The sequence below is a fragment of the Rutilus rutilus genome (assembly GCF_951802725.1).
Source record: "Rutilus rutilus genome assembly, chromosome: 9".
Lineage (NCBI taxonomy): Eukaryota > Metazoa > Chordata > Actinopteri > Cypriniformes > Leuciscidae > Rutilus > Rutilus rutilus.
The window spans coordinates 4393936-4408063 of NC_140223.1; the positions used below are offsets into that span (position 1 = coordinate 4393936).

General features: G+C 39.7%; 1 protein-coding gene across 1 annotated transcript in view; it reads left to right on the forward strand.

The window, feature by feature from the left end:
• The first annotated feature begins 9552 nt into the window (after nt 1-9552).
• The window catches only part of dync2h1 (dynein cytoplasmic 2 heavy chain 1), a 123592-nt gene continuing 119016 nt past the window's right edge, over nt 9553-14128 (forward strand). The window contains exons 1-3 of the mRNA XM_084418454.1: nt 9553-9836; nt 10704-10890; nt 13647-13817. Coding sequence (XP_084274580.1) covers nt 10711-10890; nt 13647-13817 — 351 coding nt within the window. The 5' untranslated portion in view covers nt 9553-9836; nt 10704-10710. The remainder of the gene's footprint in view (nt 9837-10703; nt 10891-13646; nt 13818-14128) is intronic.

A 14128-nucleotide genomic window follows, 5' to 3' on the forward strand; every position in this document is an offset into this window, starting at 1 on the left:
AAAGAGAAGCCGCGGGAACTGTTAGCATGTTACCAGGGGCAATGAGAGCGCAAACAGACATGAGAGGGTTTGGGTTTCTCTTGAGGGGCACCGCATAACTGAAAATAACTAAATAAAACACTGAACACTGACCGCTCCAGTTTACACAACTGTGAGTCCAGACCCACAAGTGTCGCTCACGCCGACATCGGTCTGGTTTGAGCCTGAAAAAGCTCTGCAAAGTCCCTTTATTTAAAGAGTTCTTCTCTATATCAGTGTCAGTGTTTCTGAAACGCCTCCATTGTAGTCTTGAGTTTCTTCCCGGGAACGAACACGTCACAATATTCCTCACTATAATAATTCATATGCAGAATAAAGGGGCGGGGCCTGGTTGAGTTAGTTAGTAGTGTGTTAAACTGGTGGTTATGGTAAGAGGCGGGGCATTTCCCAAACACACTCGAAGCGCTCGACCAATCACAACACACTGCTCCAGCCGACCAATCAGAGCACAGTGTGCTTTTCAGAAGGAGGGGCTTCATAGAGACAGGAACTAAACACAGCGTTACTGACAGACTGGGAAGAGAGGAGCCGCAACAATGGAGAATATGAGGAAAATAATCAACATTCAAGCAGGAAAACCTGCTCTAGTAGAGCACGGAAACAACATCAAGACTTTGAAGGGCATAATATTACTTCTTTAAAGTTTATTTACTTTCTTAATGTGTTCATGGCCTGCACACAATATTTCAGCAAAATACAATAACTTGTTCTAAGCCTCTTTCCTTTTTTAGCTGATATTATCAAGGCTGTAATAATGGAGAATATTAACCAATACAGCCAAACAGGTCAAACTCCTGATATATTAAATCAGTCTGGAATATGTAATTTTCCCCCCATGAAATAATTGTATTTCTCATATTTCACCAATAAAATCACCAATATGGTCTCTTTAATATCTCAGTTGTTTCTTATAGACTGAGACGAGATTAGACGGAGAGCAAATGTTGCTTCAGTCTCGTGATGTTTTTGTCCTTTTCTCCCACTAGAGGTTCAGAAGTGACTCAAAAATGCTATTTTTCCCGGGAAAAACACCTAAGCCATAGTTAATAATTAAATGCAACATTATAGCTGAGACCTCCAGAACCTCTGAGCAATACAATCCAGGGCAGATCTTAAAGAAGTGTGTCACATCGTGTTCAAGTTTCTTAGTTACACTGATCTGTTTGTGTTTCCCAGATACAGACTCATCTTTACTTTTCCTCTGGAGTGTCGGGATCATCTGCCATGCATCCCTGGCAGAGGCTTCAAAGCCAACACTAATGCTATTACTATCTCAATAATGTGTGCGTCTCAAAGTTAACGCGCTGGAGTTAAGATATCGAGACCATGCAGAGCGAAACGTCTCAGTTATGCTCGGCGGCGTCTCAAGTTAACCGTCCCAGTTTATCGTGCGTTCCCAAGGGAAAGGTCGAGTCTTAAGCACGTCTATTAATACACACACATTTAAAGACAGTCACACATGCACAACGATGAAGCACAGACAGCTGTTGATCTGAGATCGATATCATGAAAAACACCAAATGGACTTCAACTTCAAGTCTTCTTTTTAATTTCTTTGTCAATTTCTGACTTTTTAAGCAACAAAATGTAGAGTAAATGAGGCGCATAATTGATTATTTATCTTGTATTCTGTCATTCTTCCCGCAGAGGATGATGGGAAATGTAGTTTCTGTCACTTTATAAACCATTATCATTATGGCTAACCTTCATCGACAGTACACAGATTGAATAGAACTAATTTGTACAATCAATATTCACATTTAAAACTGAATGAGAAAATAGCTTCAGGCGTGATACATTTAGAATATATAATAGAAATGAATAGAAATGTTAGGAGAATTAGGCAAGTATTCATTGCGTTGTAACTTTCTTAATGCACATTCATGTTGTTATTGTGAACAATTCATCCTGTTATTCCGAATTTAAACTATGTTTGTCTTCATAATCTTTTATCAGATGCGTCAAAATCAATCAAAACCCACAGCCAATCAGAACAGCGTGTGGGCGGAGTCAGCCAATCAGAACAGCGTGTGAGCGGAGTCAGCCAATCAGAACAGCGTGTGAGAGGAGTCAGCCAATCAGAACAGCGTGTGGGCGGAGTCAGCCAATCAGAACAGCGTGTGGGCGGAGTCAGCCAATCAGAACAGCGTGTGGGCGGAGTCTCGCGGCACCAGAGAGTAATCTCGACGCACTCACAAGAAAATGGATAAGTAGCTACATAATCAAATTCACAAATATTACACCATTTAAACATTATTAAAAACACACAGGCTACTGAGTTACTAAAACAATCCTTGTCAAAGAATACACTTGTTTGTTCACAGTTTGAACGTTCTCGTTTCCATTTGTTTAATTTCAAGATCTGAGGTGAATTATCCATTGTTGCTTTTACAGCCGCAAAGCTGGAGCACTAAATGATATTCAAAGTCACATGACACGCTTTTAACATTAAATAAAGCACATAAACAGCACCTGAGATCATCATCGCCACACTTTGTGTTTGTTGTTCCAGCGCGACGTCGCAGAAAAATAGAAACCGCTTCTAAAATAGACTCGTCGCGTGTCGCCGTCGCGGCTGGATAGGACAAACACTCACTTTGTTCATGTTTGTTACCATGGATATTCATTTAATCATCACAGCTGTTGGTATTTGAGTTGGTTATCAGTGTAAACTCAAGTTCCTCTGTTACGGATTATCTGAGTTTCTTATTATTAAATACATCTGTATTGAAACCTTTTGACTCATCTTCATCTTTGGACTTTAAACTGAGAAAAAAGTTGTTTAACTTAAATTTAGACTTAAGACTAAAGTCTCTAGACCTTGTGCATGTGTGCATGGTTTATGTTTGCTGTGTAATAATCATTTGACACTTAGCAACCTGGCAGCTCCATTAGTAAGATGAAAAGTGGGAAACTATGTATAAACCTTAATTAAATTATTTAATAATCAATTAAAAAGGAAGTTATACTTGTATGATATTGCGCTGTAGCCTCATTGGCTCGGCGGTTTGGAAAATGGATGGATGGATGGATGATTCAGCTGCGGACGCCATCTTCTGGTCAGACGCCGGGATTTATTTGGGGCGCTACTCTCACAGTGCATTATGGGTATTCTCAAGCTTGCACTGGTTGTACACTCGTTATTGAGGTGCATTTTGGGATTGAATGAGTGCACGTAGATTAGCCAATGGGCTGTCGATTCATTGAATCTTAAGCTGTTTCCCACAAAAGCGGTTTATTCAGCGAAGTGAAACTTCTCCATTGACATCCATTAAAAAAAACGGCCTCTGGTCTCCTTCCCTATGCTTTTTTCGGGTAACCTTCCATGCTTGCCTTCAAGTGTACACTCGTTATAGCGGTGCATTGTGGGATTGAATTAGTGCACACAATAACGTCCATTATGGTTTGAAACACCACTACAAATGGCTATTCCCTCAAATAATGCCCTATTTAAGGGTATAGGGGGCGATTTCGGACACAGAGTCCGTGTTTTTTTTCATTCCACTGCACTGCTTTTAGTAAGGGCCCTTTCACACCTACCATTTTCTGACTTTTCAGTTTCAAAATTACAGGTGTGAAAGCTCCCCCGGACCACGGTCCGGACCAAACAGACGAAATTTGGTCAGACGAAAAGAGGTAGTCTCGGTCCGGATCAAACTGAACAAAGGTTTGGTTCGTTTCTAGTGTGAAAGCATTTTCTGTTTGGTTCGGACTTTCAGACCATTTACAGGAAGATCCGGTGGTTCCCGCATAGCCTAAACAACTGAAGAAGAATATTTATGTGCAGATCTGTCAGTCCTGACCACAGCGTTTCTTCCAGCGCGCGTGCGCACACACACACACACACTCATTTGTCCTGCGTCCTGCCGGCGACGCTAAATGTTCGCACAACGAGGACGTTCATTTGGCGAATTTGAACTAGCCTCGAGTATAGTTGGTGCTGCAGGGAGTAATGCCATAATAATAAAGTATAGTGCCAACGATATGCGTCTGTTCATTCATTCTTGTCAAAGTTACCCGCCGAATTGACAACATGCTGAGGTCAGACGCACGTCCGTTTACAAACCAATCAATGTCAAGATGCAGCCCATATAGATGGTTCTTTAGTGCGCTCGCATAATTGCAATGTGAAACCAAACCAAAACTAACCGAATGTATCAAAACATGAACTTTGGTTCGGACCTTGGTGCAGACTATCAGGTGTGAAAACGCCCTTAGTTTTTCTGTATACATGCGTGGGGTTCTCAATCCTGGTCCTCGAGGGCCACTTTCCTGCAGAGTTTAGCTCCAACCCTAATCAAACACACCTGAACCAGCTAATTAAGCTCTTCAGGTTTACTAGAGAACTAAAGGCAGGTGAGTTTGATCAAGGTTGGAGCTAAACTCTGCAGGAAAGTGGCCCTCGAGGACCAGGATTGAGAACCCCTGCGTTAGATGATTGTCTAGATGTCTCACGCATGACTAAAACGTGTTCTGTGTGAATGGATCCTTATAGCCGCTTCACATAGACACATATTTTTGCGGTTAAAAAAGTGAGATGCAGGTTAGTGGAGCGGGAAAAAAACACATGGTCTAGCGATGCGTTTTTTTTTTTTGCGAGAGCAACGGAAAATCGCAAATGTCTCTGGGTAATAATGAGTGTGTGAAGGTGTGTGTGTGTGTGTTAAGGGTTAAATTCCTCCGGCGTCTCGCAGGCCCGCCGTGATGATAGTCCTGTTTAATGTAAACACCGAAAGAACACACGGACGACAGCATGATTAATGAAGGGGGAGGGAGAAGGAAAAATGTGATGTGTAACAGAGAGGAGAGGCATTACAGGAGAAAGACCAAGCGATGATATACCGTGAATTACAGCGTGTGTGAGAGTTTATTTAAACATTTAGGGCTAACACACACACACAGATCTGATATCTCAGCTGATCTCTCTCTTCCACTGAAACACACACCGGCATCATCCATCACTCACACACACACACACACACACACCGACACGCTGTTGGCTGCGATACTGAACTCGTGTTTAGCCTGGCTGAGAATCGGACACATCCATCTGGTTTGATTGAACCAAACATGTTTAAATGCTGAGAAAATATAAAAATATGTCGGCAGGTAAAAGTTGGAAAATGAGAGTTCGGTGGAACATTATGAGGAGTTTTGTGGAGGCATTTGTTACAGAAATATGAAACAACTCATTACGAGGGAGACTATACAAACCAACAAAGAGCGACTGTTCTCTGCTCTTCACTTCTGGCCACAGACAACAATCTGGACTTGCTTTGGGAAAAATAAACATAAGTCACATTTACATTAATGTACTTACAGTGAAATAGGGCAAGAATAGGGAAGGGTTTGAAAGCAGAAAGCTGAAGTACTATTGATTTCCCCCCACCAAAAAATGTGTTATTTGAGCTGCACAGTGTCTAAATCAGTTGTACTGCTTTTCTTGCTGGATGAACTTCTGGTTTCGCATTACTGACGTCATTTCTCCAGGGTTTTCAGCTTAACGTAGGCTACTTTTCATTTTAATGTGTAACATGTTAATGTTTTGAGGGTAAAAAATGTGTGTGTGTATTTTAAAGTCCCCATGAAATAAAAAATGTATGTGACTATGTTAGTCTTACTGTTATCTATAAGCTAGTGTGCAAAACAAGGACAAAATTCGCATTTAGGCGAAGATTTTTTTTTTCAGTTGAGACACTTTGCTTGTTATGATACTCGTATATCCGCAAAAGTGTTACTAGTATCTCATTTCACACATATTTTGTTTCTGTGTTGATTCTATATTAAAACGTCGATACAATGTAACGTATTTTCTCTGGCTCTTGTTTAAAAAAAAAAAATTTCCGTTATTATGCTCGTTGTCGTCATCTGTTTAACGTTGTACAAGCAGAATGTGGCGGTTGGTCGGTGTGGTATTAGTCCCGCCCCTCCTCCACTGTGATTGGACGGTTGGGTAAAAAGTGACAGTGATGAGCACTGCGTTTTACCCAATGTTGAACATTCTTCAACTCTCGGTGACCTGTAAAAAACGGCGAGCGATCAGCGTGAAAAAGACGCTCAGCGGCTCGTTACGCTCATGGCGTTTTAAAAACGCGGCGCTCCCATTGAAAAACACGCCAGCCGTGTGAAAAAACGCTTTGGTGGACACGCGGCCTTAGGAGAAATAAGCATTCATAACTGACAATCTCTCACTTCCGACAATATAGATCAATGATCATCACTCTGCAATAGACGATGCACAACTACATCCGCGTTATAGTTAGTACGTATCGGGAGTTTTCCGGTGTGGTCTCAACGAAGCGATTTCATACCTGTTGGGTTTACATTTTTAAATGAAATTGAGGATTGCTTGTGTGCGCTGGTGTTTATTCCAGTCTTTTAAAATAGTTGAATGAATGAATGCTGGTGAGGTGCCTGTAACGATGCTAAATAGGCTAGGCTATTCAATCAATAACACACACCGCGTAGAGGAGAATGACAGTCAACTACTTTGAATATTATAGCATTTTGGGCATAAACATGTAAATAGTGAAAAGATTGACACAGAATGGTTAAAATATTTAATCCAAATAAACAAATGTTGGTGGTTCGTACTGATGTTTATTCATCTGTTCTCACACACTTCAGCGTCGCGGTCACTAGTTTAGACGAACACTGACACCCTGTGGTGAAGCTTTCTCAGATCGGCTTGGGTTGGATTAAAACTTCATGTTCCGATGAGTTTGCGAAACTTATATCAGAATATCCCTTCTCCTGTCAATAAAAATGTCCATTATTGCGGACACTCACTTTAGGTGGCGTTTGTTCAACTCATTGCCCTCAGTACATTGAAACTAAACATAAAACACGAAGCTCAGTGCAAGCGGTCCATTCAGCTTCTCATCAGATTTTCTGTCCAATCAAATGCTCTCTAGAATCTGAAGCCCCGCCCTCCACAGTACAAACTTGTTCACTTGTAACAAGTAATTGTTATAGTTACTATAACAATACTATAACAATAACAATACTATGTTCTACATGGTGAATGACACATAGTGCACTATGGAGGAGATCAGGAGGAGAAACGGTTAGACATTAGGAGGAAACTGCGGCTTTACCGAGCTCAATGGCTCTGTGATATAAACTTCTTTTTTTTTACAAAAGGGGAGGAGCTGTTCGATGCCCCGCCCTGCCTTCTTTCCACATAGACTTCCATTGTAAATGTATTACTGTAAACACAATATTTGCTTATCTTTACAAACTGAATTTTGAATTGATTTTTTTTTATTTGCTAATCAACTATTATGATGATTCTTCATAGAGCTGAAGTTGGCACTTAAATTAAAATTAGTCTAAAACATAATTTGTGATTTTGTTCTTGTTCTTCCATGTTTGATTTAGTCTCATAAGATCAGTATTATTTTAGTATAATTTATATACTGTTACAGTATTTATTAATATTGTAAATTAGCCTTATTTTATATTAGTAATATCAATATTAATTTATATTAATGTAATTAAAATTTTAGTTTTAGTAATTTTTATTTTTATTTCAACTTTAGTACTTACATTTATTTCATTCAGTTTCCAAGCCAACATTTCTCATTATCTGTTATGTTTTTCATCGACTATTTATAATTTATTTGAATTGACGAAAACTACTTTTAGTCTTAGTTAACAAGAACAGCACTGGTTAAAATCAGTAGTTCAGCACATAAACTGATGTAATGCGACAGCGCCACCTGCTGTTACTCCAGTGACTGTCTGTCCAGTCCAACAACAGTTTCCATTGTTTGGCAGCACCACTTCAGCTTTTTTATCTTTCCTGATATATTTTTCATCCGATTAGAATTGCCTTTAACTGTTACTGTGACTGTAACTTGTATTTTAGTAACTTTAATACATATTTACAATGTTTTCTGTTTAATCTTAAATGCATATATTAGGTCATTGTGTTCTAACAAAAAAAAAGTACCAAAAACTACTCTGGCAATACCATCTTTTGTTTTAGACATGATATAATGGCAATTCCATGTTTTTTTGGACATGTACATTTCCAAGGTAGTATTCCTGGAAGTATCTTACAATGTAAATAAATAAGTCATGAATAAGTATGTTTTTTTTCTGAGGCTATTTTGTCTTGCCGATTATTAGCTGCTTGTTCTCTTAACAGCGAGTCTTATTCCTGGAAACAGATTTATAAAGTGGGTTGAGGTTGTTAGATGACTGTAGATTAGCTGTGGTTGCGGTTGTGTGTGTGTGTGTGTTTTGGAGTGTGTTCAGTACTCCTGCGGCCACTAACAGGAACCGTAACGGTACAACACTAACATGGCTGACATTTCCCCCTCTCCGGTAAAAAACTCCCAGTCTGTCAGCCAACTCCTCCGCAGCGCTTGTCCGGATCCGTGGAATGTGTGGTGTTGAAAGTGTGTGTGTGTGTGTTTTCCCCGGTGGGGTGATTGTGCTTTATTTTACGTCCATTTGGCTCTTTCCTGGAGTCTAATTCCTGTGCGCTCAGACTGGAGGTTATGAGCCCTGCAGCTGTGCAGACACACACACACACACACACACACACACACACACACACACACACACACACTATTCAACTTCCTCGCATTATTATGGAGGGCTTGTCTGAGGTCAAATACGACTGTTATACTGGGAATTTGTGCCCCTCAACACACTCAGTTTCCAGTGTGTTGCAGCTGTTCTTTGGGTTTGTGTGTCTCTGAGGTATTTTCCCATATTACAATAAGCCCATTAATGCAGCTTTCCCTCCATTTCTCTCTCTCTCTCTCTCACATCAGTGCTGTTTTTATTTCTCTCCGTCTCTCGACGCAGCTCTGCTGGCGTGACTGTGAAGTATTACAGTACTGTAGAAGCATCCGAGGACTCGAGGGCTGTGTGTGGAGCTGGGATTGAGACCCGGACGACGTGTTTAAGCTGAATTCATGTTCTTCTACAGACTTGTGTTTGTCTGCTGTGATTGACAGGCAAGCTAAATCACAAAAACTGATATGATGAATAAATAAAATGATCAGAAGCTTCTAAACATTGTTGACTCGTTTCAAACTAATTTTTTAGGAAGATAGACAGACAGATAGATAGATAGACAGATAGATATAGATAGATAGATAGATAGACAGACAGACAGACAGACAGATAGATAGATAGATAGATAGATAGACAGAGAGATGGATAGATAGATAGACAGACAGAGATGGATGGATAGACAGACGGATAGATAGATAGATAGATAGATAGATAGATAGATAGACAGACAGACAGACAGACAGACAGATAGACAGATAGATAGATAGATAGATAGATAGATAGATAGATAGATAGATTTAAGTACTAAGTACTTTGTCAGATTGACTGTAAATGTTAATAAAGCAATAAAGAAAAAAGCAATAACGTTTTTTTTTACTCCTAAATCCTAACATTGAATCTAGTTAACGCTTTAACACATAATACATTAACACACGTACGCGCTTGGCATTCACGACACTCGGTACGTAACGATATGTCCGCAGTGGCCATGGAGACCGCGCCAGCTTCACCGCTAATGCGCCATAACATTCACGCTGTTCCTGCACATCCACCCGACAAATGACATGATCTGCTGTCGACAATGCGTTTAAAGGCGAACACAAAGCGTGTCCTTCACAACCTTCTGCCTTCCGTGTAACTGAAGCTCGTTATTTTATTTTACAGGAGTAAATTCACTTCATGTGAGAGACAGAGGCTAGCCTAGCCTAGCGTGCTAATCCTTGAGCAGAACTGGCCAAACTGTCAGAGTTTGACTTCAGTAAACCGTAAGACGCTCTTTTCCCTTTAATTTGTTGTCCTTATGATATACTTAAAGCTTTATATTTGTGTATTTGTGCGTTATACAAGTAATAAGTGCGCATTTGCTTGTGTGATAACAGTGTTAAACTGAATTAATCTCAGTAAACGTTCAAGATGTCACGTGTTTTATCTGTCAGTTTGTTAAACCCATGAAAACATGACTCAAAATGCATAAATACGCCATGTGGCTGCAGAAGTTTACATTAAATGTTGATGCTTATTTCTAAGAGCAATTATGCTTTTGCATTGTGATATTTCGTGCTAAATTGCAAATAAAATTAAATCTTAGTCGTCTTAAAATAGTACTCGAGTATCACAGAAATTAATATTGAGGGTCATAAATGCATTATTCGATCTATGTTTTTATGCTGTCATAAACAGCACTGATTTATTACATAGATTTTAGGCAAGGCAAGTTTATTTATTTATTTTCAAACACTATGGTAATTCAAAGTGCTTTACACAGAAAGGAATTAAAATAAACACAAAATAAAAGTACTTAAAATGTAAACAGTTATAAAAGGAATTCAAAGAGATATAAAGATGATACATGGATAAACTTCTCATCTGACAAATACCAGTGTATTATACTGTGTCTGTGGTGTTCTTTCGGTGTGCCAAGTAATGGACGTCTCCAATAGATCAGATTATTTTTCCCTAAAATCGGGCAGGAAGAGCTCTAGGAAAGGAATCGATCCAATCCGCACCTCAAAGATTTGTTCGGAGGCTCTAGGACCCCACAGAACAGATTTGGTCCCCGAACCTCGAGTTTAATTTGAATTGGGAGAAAATATGTTTTTCTGCTGCTAATCCATGTGATGTTGTTTAAACAGGTGAAAGATGCCTCCTGGGACAGACGACCCCCGTAAACTCTTCATCCTGACCACAGTGGGGAACCACTTCAGTCTGGACACGCCAGCATCTCTGTCCCGCGGTCCTCTCGATAACTTCCTAGATGATGGGAATGAGATTCTGCTCGCCGTCAGCAGACACGCAGATGAGCTGCACTTCTCAAACAAGGTTGATCTGAGCAATATTTGTTTAGTCACTGTAGACAAAAGCCTTTTTAAGGCATAATTAAGATTTTTCACTTGATGAACACAAGGAAGAACAATATTCAAGCGTTTAATTACAGTATATATGCCCCAATATATCAATACATTGTCTTACACAGTTTACTACGTGATCTTTTTAATACGTTTTTTTAAATGAATGTAAGTGTTTTGAACTGATTCAATGACATGGACAGTTTGAAAGATTTTTTTGTTATTTAAAGAGGACCTATTATGCCCTTTTATATAGTCCTGATGTTGTTTCCGTGCTCTACTAGAACATGTTTTCCTGCTTGAATGTTGATTATTTTCCTCATATTCTCCATTGTTGCGGCTCCTCTCTTCCCAGTCTGTCAGTAACGCTCTGTTTACTTCCTGTCTCTATGAAGCCCCTCCCTCTGAAAAGCACACTGTGCTCTGATTGGTCGGCTGGAGCAGTGTGTTGTGATTGGTCGAGCGCTTCGAGTGTGTTTGGGAAATGTCCCGCTCTTACCATAACCGCCAGTTTAACACACTACTAACTAACTCAAGCAGGCCCCGCCCCTTTATTCTGCGTATGAATTATTATAATGAGGAATATTGTGACGTGTTCGTTCCCGGAAGAAACTCAAGACTACAATGGAGGCGTTTCAGAAACACTGACACTGATATAGAGAAGAACTCAAACAGCAACATTACACACTAAAGAAAGAGGAACATGGAAAACAAGCAGAATAGTATAAAATCAAACTTCCTGTTCATGTCAATGAATCAGTTCAAAACACTAATTCAGTGATTCATGTTCATGTAGTGATGATTGCTACCGATCCATATAATCTTCAGGAAACTTAATGGCCGATTTAAACATGCATTCATATTTACGACAATTAGCATAATTTTATATCGCAATATTCAAATAACATTCAATAAATCACAGATGTTCTGCACATCACCCAGCTCTACATTCAGCTCCCAAACATTCTCAGAAAAGCAAAAGCTTTGCATAAACCGCTAAGACTAGTCATACAAGTTAGATATACATTTCTTTTCTTTAAGCGAGTTCATTACTTTTTTTAATTTAGTTACGTTCAGCGCAGGGATGGAAATGAACTTTTTTGTCCACCGGCCACTGTGGCTGGTGGATTTCAAGATCTACCAGCCACTCAATGTTTTTACCAGCCACTTTCTTGTTTTTAACCGACAATGTGTAACTGCATGTGAAAATTAATACTACAAGATCTACAATACTTAAGCAGTTTATTTAATCTCAAGTCTCAATGAAATACTGACATTTTTTCTTTCTCTCTTATATATATTTCTCTTTTTTACCTGGATGTGGCATTTGAATGATTCATGGTCTTTTATGGCTTCCAGTTTTAGGTTTTTAGTCCCAACAATGAAACTAGGGCTGGGCGATATAGACCAAAAGTCATATCCCGATTATTTAGGCTGAATATCGATATACGATATATATCCCAATATTTTTTCCGCAAAGTGAGAGCAAATGTTCAGTCAAAGTCAAAGCCAAATATGACATGTCACAAGTAGTTTTATTGAAACCGGCTATTTCCACACACACAAGTACTGTCCCCCTTTACTTAACATAAATTGTAAGAATATGACTAATAGTAAAGACTAGTACTAATAAATAAACATTAGGCCTATGCTAAAGCTATTAAATAGCAGTCCCAAACTAGTTTTTGTTAATACAATGTTGGTATGAGCCACTAGAGTCATTTAAAAATATAAAAAATAACACAAAGAAAAATAAAGTGGCATTTTGGGGTTAATATGGAAACGACAGTTACCATGGTGAATACACAATATTAACAATAACTGTTAATGAACCATGGAAACTGCTCCTGATGAATAGTATGAAAATCATCCCTGCATTACTTTTATTTTGTGTAATTTACAACGTAACGGCGTTGCATGCTCGTAGTTTATTTTGCACTTTATATAGACCTTATGCACCAGAGAAACAAGGGCGCCGCCATCTTTGGAAAATTGTCTTTTAACTTCCGTTTTGCGGTCGCTCTGTATATTTATATGGCATTTCTGTCCAGGAGTAATTAGCTTTTTAAGTGGATTTACTTAATGTAAAGTTAACGAAAGTTATCATGAGGACTGTAATGTTTAAAGCAGATGACTTAACAAATGTAAATCGACCGGGAAGATTTTAAAACGAGCCGTTCATTAATAAACACGCAAAACGCTGTGAAAATACAGACCGGAAGTCAAAAGACAATGAGCACAGCACTGAAAAGGGGCGGAGCTACATAAGGTCTATACAGTGAGGCGATACACAGCGCGCGCCGCCACATTTGCGCGTGCAATTGAAGAGTGTTCGCTACGAGAACAGGATAACGGCTGACGTGACAGGACAAGAAAGTCTGTTTTTCTGAGGTGAAAGACATTATTTCAGCGTACACTTATGTCCTCTAAAAGTGTCCGCCGTCTGTGTGAAACAGTATATTTTTATTTACCCGCCACGGTGGCCGGTAGGTGAAGCGAGTTTACACAAAATCACCCGCATTTGGCTGGTGGCGGGTGCTAATTTCCATCCCTGGTTCAGCGTTTAAACTTCAGTTACATTTAAACATAGATTGGCCTAATCCGATACTGAAAAGTAAGACGGGTTGCCCCCTGACTAACTGTTAGTGGGTCATCCTAGATCTTCAGACACTGTCTCAACATAAAGGCTCTGTTTCTGCAACTGTGTGTTGATGTTGTGTGTGTGTGCAGCTGGAGAGCATGGAGGGTGACGGCAGGGTTCTCGTGTTCTTCAAACCTCATCCGTGTGTGGTGTCAGAGGAAAACCTGCACCGATCGGTCCTGGTGTCCTCCATGCTGGAGTCTCCCATCAGCACTCTGTACCAGGCCCTGCGACAGGTCTACGGCCCCGTCCTGCTGCAGGTCAGATGATCTGGATTTAAAGAAATGACTGTCTTTTAATGTCCATAGCAGAGTGCCTGTGATGTTTTATGGGGCTTTTATTGAAAGCGTTATGGCGTTGTGTTTGAGTTGCTGGTATGGTAATGCTTCAGAAATCACTACGAAAAGTCACTACGACTACGAACAAGCTAACTGTTGGGAATTAAGTTAACAAGTATAAAGAGACAGTGCAGAATAATGCTAATATCATTGTGAATGATACGAGGAATCCTTTATCTTATGCTTTTGAATTACTGCCATCTGGCCGACGGTACTGTGTTCCCCGATGCGTG